Raw genomic sequence first — 12215 nt, 5'->3', positions numbered from 1 at the left:
AACCTTCTTGCTGTGAGGCGACAGTGCTAACCACTACACCACCGTGCCACCCAATTAAGCTAATAATAGCTAAAAATATGCGCATAATATTCATATTGTCTTGTAATGGATATCACTATTTTTTTTCTCTTCTGTTGACTTTTTCCAGGCCAGTCATTAGCTCATTGGCTAACAAACAAACAAACAAACAAACAAACAAACAAACAAACAAACAAACAAACAGTTTTAAAAAAGTGTATAATGGCACTTATGTTCATCAGCCATTAATACTGCAAATATGTGAATAATTTATTAATGATTATTTAGTAACATTAATTATTTATGAATGTTTTATTAATTTATTGATTTCATGTAGTTTAATACATTTTATTAATTCAGTGTTTAATTAAGTAATTAATGTTATTGCTTATTTATTATTTATTCATTATTTATTAATAAACATTTATTAATGATTATTTATTAACATGCTCTAAAAATGTCCAGAAGTATTATTTATTAGATGTGATTAAAATCTTACTACAAATTGGTTGTACAGTGTTCGAATATGATTCGTAACAATGCACACGCTTTTTTTTTTTACAACTAAATAATTTTTTTTAATCAGAAGAACATCTTTATTTTAATGAATTTGATTTGCATTCATTCTATTTCAGGGTTAGTCTGGATTTTTACGTCATGTGCTTTCCATTTTATCATCACTGTTAATATTATTAAATGGTATAAATGCTATAACTTTATGCGATGACATAACTTGAATGTTTGACAAGATTAATTTGTGCAATTGATAATGAAAATAAACTCACACTTATTCATGGAATTTTTTAACTTGTGCATATTTTCAACAAAAACTTTTTACCTTGTAAAAGGACAAGTGATAAACTTTATAAAAACTTGAGTGCAAAAGTTTGTATACCCTAGCGCAAAATGAAGACGATAAAGAAATTCAATGCTTTTAGTATCCTGGCTTCATTATCATAAATCCAAAAAAAATCACATTGATTTAAAAAAAACTGTGAGAAAAACACAAATACCAGTTTAAATGTTGGCTACAAAGTATACAATGGATTTGAAACAAGGATTTATACACAGTTAATAAATAATCAAAAAATTATTTATGAACTTGAGGTAAGTTCATAGTAACTTTTAATTTTACAATTTTGTTTGTATGTGAGTTAGAAAATTTTTTTTAATACTAGTATATAAACAGGTTGTGACTAGGTTTGCAAAAATAATAAATGATTGCCATATCATCGATAAGATGAGGTTATGAGCAAATTCAGGATTAGCAACTGAACTGTCAAGTGGCTTAGAGATACTTCATACTTCATATGTGACATACAAGTAACTATTGTTTAATGAATGGCTGATTAATGAATCGATTATGTGTAATAAATCATTGTTCATAGAGGATATAGCGTTTTACCTTCAGATATTGTCTGAAGCTGCCAGGATGTCAGGAAAAAAATCACTTACCACACCTTTAATATTGTTATGCTTGCTTTGCATATAATATATAGAGGATATTACACAGTTGTGCGAAGATATGAAGTTTATCTTCGAGTGGTGAACATATTCACAAACGATCGACGCGAACGAGTGAAAATACTTTTCAACACGAGAAGATAAACTTCATATCGTCACGCCACCGTGTAATGTTCTTTATATGATATGGACACATCCACACACAAAAAAATATGCAAGTTAATCAAAAGAATTTTCATTTTGAACCGGTTCACCATTTTGATAACGTGCATCTAGTCAACAGAAAAACACTGGGAGTGACGTCATCAGAGTGAAATATCAGGAAATATTATCCATACGGGACACTTTTTCCATGGAATAAAAACATGTTTTATTCCCTTCTGGCGGGTTTCATTCATTTGAGTTGATAGCATGCGACACTGTTCGTATGTCGCTTATCCTACATGTATTACGTCACTCTCCCCAATGGAGAATGAGCATGCAATATTGTTATAATACTTCACATTGTCAAGACAACATGATGTCACACATCAGAGCTCATGACAAAACGTTTCTGCTGCGCATGCGCACGATCATTTCTTTGTCGGCCGGGAAAGAGAAAGACGTGTTGAACACCCAAAAGGCTACCAAAACTTCATTATTCACAAACAAAAATTCATTACACATATTTACAAGAGAAAAACATACCAACAGACATAAAAAAACTGGAAAAGAGACACATCGGAGATGTAAAATTTCCAGGTTGCTCCACTGTGTGTAGTTGTTGATGTTGGGTTTAAAAGTAACTAAGTAAATTACACAGGAAAATTAATACTTAAGTCCGAGTGAAAAATACTGTAGCGAGCGTGCAACGTTCGTTAGCCTGTGCTACTTGCTCTCGATAGCGCTGGCTTGACTGTGCTAGCGTTGGCCTTCGTTAACACTACTGGTGAACGCTACACTGGCTGGAAGGTGAGAATGCTGATATGAAGAGAGAGTATATCTCATTCTCATCTCATTATCTGTAGCCGCTTTATCCTGTTCTACAGGGTTGCAGGCAAGCTGGAGCCTATCCCAGCTGACTATGGGCGAAAGGCGGGGTACACCCTGGACAAATCGCCAGGTCATCACAGGGCTGACACATAGACACAGACAACCATTCACACTCACATTCACACCTACGGTCAATTTAGAGTCACCAGTTAACCTAACCTGCATGTCTTTGGACTGTGGGGGAAACCGGAGCACCCGGAGGAAACCCACGCGGACACGGGGAGAACATGCAAACTCCACACAGAAAGGCCCTCGCCGGCCACGGGGCTCGAACCCGGACCTTCTTGCTGTGAGGCGACAGCGCTAACCACTACACCACCGTGCCGCCTGAGAGAGTATATGTATTATAATAATAATAATAATAATAATAGTTTTTTTTGTGGTATATCAGATATATTCCATTCAGCTACTCGTCTTTGTCTCGCTTCGCGATGTATTTCATATGAAAAATGCGACTTTTTCAACACGATATGATAAACTTCATATCTTCAAGGCAACGTGTGATTTTCTTTTTATTATATCGACACATTCACAAACAAAAAGTCCCCAAATTTAACAAAACAATTCATCAATTTCTTCACGAGTGACATATTGAAAAACATCCCAATTTCCCGGATGGAGCGTGCATGAAAAACACGAGTCGCGTATTTCCAAGTAAAACACTCGTGTCCGTATAATATAATGTTATATTAGACTAACTTAATAACAAAAGAGCAGTGTGCTATGGATGATGACCGTTCCTTTATTCACAGACATGTTCACAGCATGAAGTGAAGTTTTCAGACCCGGAACAAAGAGCACGTATTTTTTCCTGAATATATATATATATATATATTTTTTTTTGCACCTGACCTTGACTTTTTCAGAGGATGCTCACAGAATAAAACAGCGGGACACCAGAAAAGCCAGTAAAGTCTAAACATCAAGTGGTAGCAAAAAAAAAAAGAAAAAAGATGGGGGTTGTTAGAGGTCAAACACACACACACACACACACACACACACACACACACACACACACACACACACACACAGATGGTGGATACAGATTATCACATTATTTGAACAGAATAATTCATTATTAATATTCACCCCATAGAAGGTCAAAGTGTCAAATTGTTATCATATGTTGTCATACCGTAAAAAAACATATAATTGTAAAAGTTTGTATACCCCTAGGATATAACGTTGAAGAAATGCTATCGATAGCAACATCGTAATTGGTGTGTCGGGGTTCTGCGATGTTCCTTCATCATCATAAAAAAGAAAATGGTCAAATTAGTTGTGAATGAACATGATGCATGGCAGAAACTTGGCTTGGCTAGTTAGCAATCTACGCGATGACGAGCGTGATATCGCTGACACCGGTATTAGCATGAATGTTGAAACTTCGGAAGCTGATCTGAAGCTGATGAGGACATGGACAGACGAAAGGACTAAAGTGCTGCTGCATCTCTGTCTCAGCTCGAGATGAAACGAGGGCTCTGCAACACGATTTGCATACGTAATGAAGGGGGGGAAAGCAAATCTGATTGTCTCAGAGTTTTAAAAAAGGCTTTTCAGTTCTTTTTATTGTCTAAAGTGTCAAGCTTGAATAATAATCCACATTATTCCTAACAATCACATTGTATCTGAAGCAATTATTTACAACCCGGGCCACCCTCGCATGCTGGAATTGGCTTATTCAGTATTAACTACCCTGATTAGTATGGCTGAAGTCCAAGGCCTCGCTGTGCTCAGTGAAATCAGTCGCGTCCCTCACCTCCCCCCCTTCCCCTCCCCTCCCCTTTTGCCTGTCAGTTTGCAATTGGAAGCCAATATGCGAATTCTCATCAAATGAAATTGAATTGTTAGCTGTCAAGAAATGCTAATGACGCCATTCTCCATTCTGCCGCTTTAATAAAACCCAGCCTGAGGTCTCATGCGCTGATGGCGACGAAGTCACTCTACTATGCCGACACGCACCAGTTTATTCTTTCTAACATCAAGACCCACAGAACCATCCCGTCCTTTCCAGCCGCGTTGTTTAATGCATTAGTGCACATTTACGCCCGGGGTCCGTCATTATATTTCCAACAATATGGCAAATGAAATTGCACAGATAAGAAGCCGTCGCTCTGTCGCTGTTCGGCTCTGATAGTAATTCATTTGTCGTCGGAGAAAGGGCAGCGGAATCATTTCTTTTTTTTTCCCCGACGCAGCCGCGGAAGATTGATGTCGCGATGGTTCTTTGAGGAGTAATAACTCTTGCAGATATGCATATCACACAACCAAGTTCACACAGACGCTGAACCGTATGGGGCCCTTTTGCTTTTTAATATCAATCCAATCACAGGATGAGTGATGCCTGGATGGATTCGGATTTCCGTCTTACTATCGTTAATATGAAGAGCTCCATAAAATCCGGCTCTGACGCGCGTGTGTGTGTGTGTGTCAGGATGTGCGTATGTGATACAATTTGTCCAAACAATCAATAAACAAGCAATAAAAAAACAACAGTTTACTTTTTTCACATATCCTTGGATGTGCTCCGGGGTCGGAATGTGATCAGCAGACAAACACTCCTCCAACTTCAGATGGTAAGGCTCGAACTCTGATGGACTTTTCTCCAAACTAGAAAGAAAGAAAGAAAGAAAGAAAGAAAGAAAGAAAGAAAGAAAGAAAGATACAGATTACACCACAATGATGCTAAATAATAATAAACAGATTGTTAGTGTTGTATTGTTATTTACAGGACGTGGAGTTTTCGGTAAGGAGACATGTATTTAACATTAAGAAGGAGTCTCCAGTGTCAGTAAGCTTTTTGGTGAGAAAGTTATCAGGAGGCGTTTCTCAAGAGAGTTACGATATCTCAGGTTTCTATTCCTTACTTCATTTCATAATTCAAGTGTCTATTCAGGTTAGTTATTTTTCAACTGTAATGACCTCGATAAAATATGATGCTCTTACCTGGTTAAACACTTGAAGGTACAACTGTTCAGGGCTGGGTTTCCTAAAAGCCTCTTAACGCTAAGAGCATCTTAACTAGGAGAGAGAGTGTTCATTGTGCTGCTCGCTCTACCATTTAATGATGATCTTTGCGCTGCGATACTTTTGGGAAACTCAGGCCAGATTGGTAGTGGAACCCACTGAATAATAATAATAATAATAATTTCAATTTATATAGCACACCCAAGGTCGCGTCACAATTAGGGAAGGAAGGAAAAAAAAAAGTCAACCAAAAGAGGGTCAGGATGTCATTCCAATGGCATAGTTACCACAGTCCCACCAGGCGCACAAAGATAAATCCCACACCACCTGCATAGCCAGTGCGCCGCCACCAGGCAACATCGCTCGGAACATCATGCCATGGATCCACAAAGCGAACACAGAAGTACCACCACGCAGAGCACTGGTATGTCCCAAACCACCTGCACAGCCACCGCGATGCTGCCGGGCAACATTGCTCGGAACACTGCACCAAACACAGAAGCACCGCTGCACAGAGTGCTGGACAACCCTGATGTTAAAGAGCAACGAGCTCACTGCAGGCCATAGCGAGGAGCACAGGCATCGCCCATGGCGCATCAAGGCCTGAAGGAAACTAACGCCTAAAATTGGGTCCGGAGCTACACCACAACCGGTGGACAAAAAACAAACATCAAACTATCCAAACACAAAAAGAAAAACAAAGGGAAGAAAAAACGAAAAATAAAGAGTCGCATTTAACCCATAAAGTTGATTGAAAAGGTCGTTGACCATCAGATCTCGAAATATATTCAAATGATGAACTGATGCAATCTGCATATAAGCAATATCCTTCTACTGAAACAGCTTGAGTGTGACTTCATAATGACATCTTACTTGCACTGGATGACAATATGGCCATACTGCTTGTCTGTTTGGATCTCAGTGCTGCCTTTGACATCACTGATCATGGCATTCTACCATTCTACTGCATCGACTCGAACATCGTTTAGGTATTACTGGAAAGTGCCTCCAATGGTTCGCCTCTTATTTGATGGAAAGTTCAGAGTTGCAGTTGGTGGAGAGTTACAGTATTTGAGCCTAACTACCTTAGACATGGCGTCCCTCAGGGTTCAGTGCTAGGCCCCAAGTTGTTTACGATGTACATGCTGCCTCTTGGGGACTTAGCATGTAGTCATGGGGTTGACTTTCACTTATATTAGGCAGCTGGCCGTGCTGTGAAAATTGTCCATACAGACGCTCATTTAAGTTTCCAAACCTGTAATTGCTTAACTCTTGAATATTTTCTATCATGAATATGATCATTAAAAAGCTTATAATGTCTGCTTTCCAAAGAAATTTATCTGGTTAAGATCTGTTCAGTACTTTGGGAGTAACGGCAGGTTGAAGTTGGTACAACAGAGTAAAAAATCTGCTCGCATGACATCGGGAAACTGCCGGTGCTTTTCTTTTTGAGTCACGGGAAAGCGGTCAGGCTCTCTCTCTTTCTCTCCTGATTGGTTTCCCACTGGATTACTTGTGAATATCAATCAGATAACTTTTATAGGGATGTTCTTTCGCTCTCACTGTTTCTGCTGAAGGATTTAGCACAATTTTCTTTCTGCTAGTTTCGATGTTATGATTCACGGAAGACTATGAAGTGAGTTTTCATAGCTTTACCTACTTATTTTTTTTTTCAAATCAAACTGATTCCTGTAAATAAATAACTATTTTAGATTATAACTGTGGTTGTTTTGATGAAAAATATTGAGATCTTAGTGGTCAGAATGATCATTTTAAAAACTGGAAGTCAGAAACGCGAGTATCAATTTCAGTTCAGTTAATGTGAATTGTTTATTGGATGTGGCTCACACAGTTTTTCGCGGTTCGCCTTGAAAGCTGTGAATATTAATCGAAATAATCATTTATATTCTTTCATATAAACACTAGTCGGCCCTACTTTTGAGAAACACAAAGGCCTACAGAGCACAAAGAGGGGATTAGAAATAATCTTTAATTACTTTTTTATTTTGATAGAGAATGGTAGATGTTGATGACATTCAATGCTTATTTATGCATATTTTATTATTAACATTGATTTCTCCTTCTTTGTGACGTATAAATGAGAGTTAAGATCAACTTTATATCGCACAAATAAAGCCATTTGGTGAAACTTTGAAGAAGAGAGTGTAACGATTTAATGGTTTTACCTAATTAGCATAATTAATACTTATTAAATACTAATTTGAATACATTTTTTTTTCTATTTTTTTTAAACTTTGTATTCAGTATCCAACCATCTATGTGCCTGCCAATTTCCATGTATATCTCTCATCTCATCTCATTATCTCTAGCCACTTTATCCTGTTCTACAGGGTCGCAGGCAAGCTGGAGCCTATCCCAGCTGACTACGGGTGAAAGGCGGGGTACACCCTGGACAAGTCGGCAGGTCATCACAGGGCTGACACATAGACACAGACAACCATTCACACTCACATTCACACCTACGGTCAATTTAGAGTCACCAGTTAACCTAACCTGCATGTCTTTGGACTGTGGGGGAAACCGGAGCACCCGGAGGAAACCCACGCAGACACGGGGAGAACATGCAAACTCCGCACAGAAAGGCCCTCGCCGGCCACGGGGCTCGAACCCAGGACCTTCTTGCTGTGAGGCGACAGCGCTAACCACTACACCACTGTGTCGCCCTCCATGTATATATATCTTGAAAAATAGAAAAGCTATTAAGAAAAAACATTTGATCTCATTGGTTAATGAGGCCCATTTTGGACCATGTGATCCTCATATAGAATATTATGGCAGTTTTTGAAAAATTAAGCCGTTTCTTCAATCTTTGATTTGTAATATCTCAAGAAGGGATACACATATTTTAATTCTGTAAAAAGTATGTTGTTCTGCATTCAATTCTGAATTCAATGAATTTGAATTTTCACCTGCCTACTTATATGCTGATGATTTTCATCTTTATATGGCCTTTAAGAGAAATGACAACTTGGTCATGGCGTCTAAGATGGAACATCTCGTCAATGACATTAGATCATGGATGACTAGCAACATGCTCAAATGAAATGATGACAAAACTGAGATTATTGTCTTGAATGGGGCATGCCGTCCTGATATTGACTTGCCACTGTTAAAGATTGGAACTGAATCCGTCTCGACATCTAATTCAATTACCCTCCTGGGACTAGAGCTTGACAGTACCATGTGTTTGCTAAATCACATCCGCAATATAGCAGAAGGATGTTTCTACAAGCTTCACAACATGCTCAAAATCAGGAGATGCATAATGCAAGAAGCTGCGAAGACCATGGTTAACTCTATGATTACATCAAAGCTGGACGACTGCAATGCTATTTTCTATGGATTATCAGATTCCACACTAAAGAGCCTGTCTTCTGTTCAGAAGACTGTTGCAAGGTTGGACCAAGAAGTATGAACATATAACCCCGGTCCTGCATGAACTGCATTGGTTACCTATTAAGAGACATACTGAATTCAAGATCTTATTGCTGTCTTTTAGGAAAGAGGATGGTATTTGGTGGTTGAAATTTTAGTTACTCATCGCCAACACTGTAGAATAAACTACCAGATGCTCTTTGTTTTGAAACTGATTTAGAGTTATTCAAGAAACACTTAAATGTAGACTGCCTTTCAGATTTTTCAAGTGTAGGTCATAGAAAGAATTTTCCCAACACCCAGTTATTTTTGTTTAGTGGACTGAAAGCTACCGAATTCGAATCACAGACTTCCAATTTTATAAGTATTTTTTAAATAGAACAATTAATGAATTTAGAGCCAACTGGCCCTAAATTCCCTGCTATTTTTTCCTGCTTCACCATGACACAATACAAGATACTACGTCATGCATCACATTCCGTGGTGGGCTTTCCCTGTTCGCACAAGGCATTGTGGGATACAAATTTGAAACAGGACAGAAAAATGGAAGACGTGAGTGTGTGAATGAAACATGAAAGACCGACCACAGTAACGGAAAGCGAGAAGAAAAATGTTATGTTATATACGAAGGAAAGAAAATGCAGGAAATATCAAACTAATAAATATCGGCGGTCAGCGAGCACCTCGGTGTGATCAGCTGTTCGTTTAGCGACAGAATGATGGGACTGTCAGTGCACGCTCAAAGGTAAACCTGCGCATGCGCACACACACACACACGGACTTCCTCTGTCTGCTTGACTGCGTGAAGCGAGCAATTTCATGCACGTTATTTGTTCTAGAATCCACTCAAATTAAATTACTTCCCAGCACAGAATGGTCTGATATTTTGTGAGATATTACAGAAATAAACATATATCGCAATGACCACATTTCAGAGGGAACTAAATTTCACAGATTTAATGAAATCGAAAGGCCGTCTAGCTTTAAAGACACATTTATTTAGTAAGAATAGTGAGAATTACTTGTTGGCAACAACATTATTATATGTGTCTTTTGGAAGTTTTTTAGAGTACTACATAAAAATGCACTTTATAAATGAAATAAATTAAATTAAATTGAAATAAATTAACCCATTCTCCTATATTGTGCCAAGATATGGTAGCCTGGCAAGCCAGACTAAATGTGAATATTTAGTCTGGCCTCGATCCGTAGACATTTCCGAAGGGGGTAGGAGGAACAAACCGCTGTCTTTCAAACTGTCTCTGTGCGTATAGGCCAACGCTCTGACCAATCAGCGCAACAGTGACTGTGACGTAGTCAGAGCGACAGAAAGCAGTGGGGGAGACCTTGAAATAAATAATTTTTCAAAATGCGCATTAATTAATAAACAGGTTCTAGATATTAAGAAGTTTGGAGATAATGACCACAAGTTTGGAGTCTGTACCACATACACTCATTTTTTTTCCAAGTGTTTGCTTAAACTGTTTTTGAGAGTTTTTATTTAGTGGTGTTTGGTGAAATAATTTCCCTTAAATTTAAAATAACGGGAAAATAAGAAACAATCAAAAAGTAATGTTTCAAAGCTGTTTATTAATTCTTCGTACTGCACAAACTAGCCCCATCCTTTTGGCTACGAGCGGAGCCAGCTGGTAGATCAGACTTTTGCCATAGCCGGTCGGCAAAACGGCGAAAACGTCCTTCTTGAAAAGGAATGAGCGGAGAGCCTCTTCCTGCTCATGTTTCAACGAAAACTCCAAGTCTAATTCTTCTAAAACTGATTCCAAAGTGGAGTCAAACGCGTGCTGTTCACTAGCCATAGCCATCTTTCCTGTTGTGCTTTCTCCAGCGTCGCACAGCTTTGTCGTCACTCCTGCAAAAGCCCGCCCAAAGAATCCAAACGAAAACCTTGCGTTGTGATTGGCGGGCACGATTTGATGCCCAGGGTGTTTTTGTTTATATGGTGCGAGGCTAGACCCACTCGCTAGGCAAAAATATTTTTGGCCACTAGGTGGGTGGGTCTAGTTTACTAGGCTAAAGATATGGAGCATGATGCTCAAACAACAGCAGAGACTAGATGGAACTTATCCCAACCTCCTACGTTGGGTTCAAAACATTGGTCCATTGGTCTACCCATGCCACTTTGGAGGAGATATACGAGAACTTGCCACCAGTCACAATGTGACTCAAATCAAGAAGAATCCTCTTTGCAGGGCACTGTTTTAGAGCCGAGGGGGAGGTGATATCTTGGCTTCGCCTCTGGAGCCCGCTGCACCGCCCACCTGGTGAGGTCAAGAAAGTTAACCTACCCCTACCGAATATCAAAGGACACTGGAATTGGGGTACAGGACCTGAAATTTGCAATGGCTGACAGGAATGTGTGGAAGAACGTTGGGTGATTTATCTCGGCCGAGGCTGAAGGATGATGATGATGATTTGTTTACTAGTGATTTAATGATGTACACGGATCACAGTGTACCATGAGAAAGAAATCAGAAATATTATAACATTAATATATTACAGGCTATAGATTATTGAGGTTATACGACACAATGATATCGAGACAATAGCATCACACACAATGTTATTTTTGGTCCCGTATGGTGATTTTATGTGTATTTAGTTGCAGAAAATCTGTATTTCATGATTCCTTTGAATTATCAGCAACAAAACCATTTCTGATTTCATCACACTGATTTCAACTAAGTCACTCAAGTAATTCATTTGAATAACTTGCCGTGATTGGTCCATGGTGGCCAATCAACACACAGTACAACCAACATGTCCAGGCTGCATCCTAAACAGCTGGATGTGCACTACTATTCACATCGTATTCACATACTAGTGTGCGATTTGGGACAACGTTCATATTCAAAATGATGAGTAAAAAAAAAAACAAAGTCTGGAGAAAATAAGAATTCTTGCTACAAAGCACCAAATACATCCATCATTCATTTCCCAGAAGCAAAACTTGCTATAATCTCTGCGTAAAGTTTTCTATTTCTGTGTTTCTCCCTTCACTGAGAAACTTATTAGCATGCTAATGAATATTAATGAAATTAGTGGTCTGGTTTATGAATATTAATGACCAGTGGGCGGTGTCTGTGAAAACAGGCTGTGAGTTCAGGAGGCAGAAAATAGCACTCTGTTACAATTTATTACATACATTTGATTTTTTTTTTTTTGAGCATTTCATAACACAAACGTGCCGGGAAATAATAAGACATATGACCTAATATCTAAAATGCTGTAAAGAATTTTAAGGCCCACAGTCTTTCTTGTTATAAAGAGCCCCATTTCCAAAAATGTCGGGACGCTGTGCAAACTAGTAAATAGTACAA

General features: G+C 38.6%; 1 protein-coding gene across 3 annotated transcripts in view; it reads right to left on the bottom strand.

The window, feature by feature from the left end:
• LOC132867447 (raftlin-like) overlaps window positions 1-12215 on the bottom strand; it is a 240865-nt gene that overhangs the window by 97384 nt on the left and 131266 nt on the right. For all 3 annotated transcript variants that reach the window (XM_060900364.1, XM_060900366.1, XM_060900365.1), the window contains exon 4: window positions 5016-5124. In XM_060900364.1, coding sequence (XP_060756347.1) covers window positions 5016-5124 — 109 coding nt within the window. The remainder of the gene's footprint in view (window positions 1-5015; window positions 5125-12215) is intronic.

The sequence above is a fragment of the Neoarius graeffei genome, chromosome 19, assembly GCF_027579695.1.
Source record: "Neoarius graeffei isolate fNeoGra1 chromosome 19, fNeoGra1.pri, whole genome shotgun sequence".
Classification (NCBI taxonomy): domain Eukaryota; kingdom Metazoa; phylum Chordata; class Actinopteri; order Siluriformes; family Ariidae; genus Neoarius; species Neoarius graeffei.
Note: the sequence above shows the minus strand (reverse complement) of the source record. Positions and strands in the feature narration are given on the sequence as shown.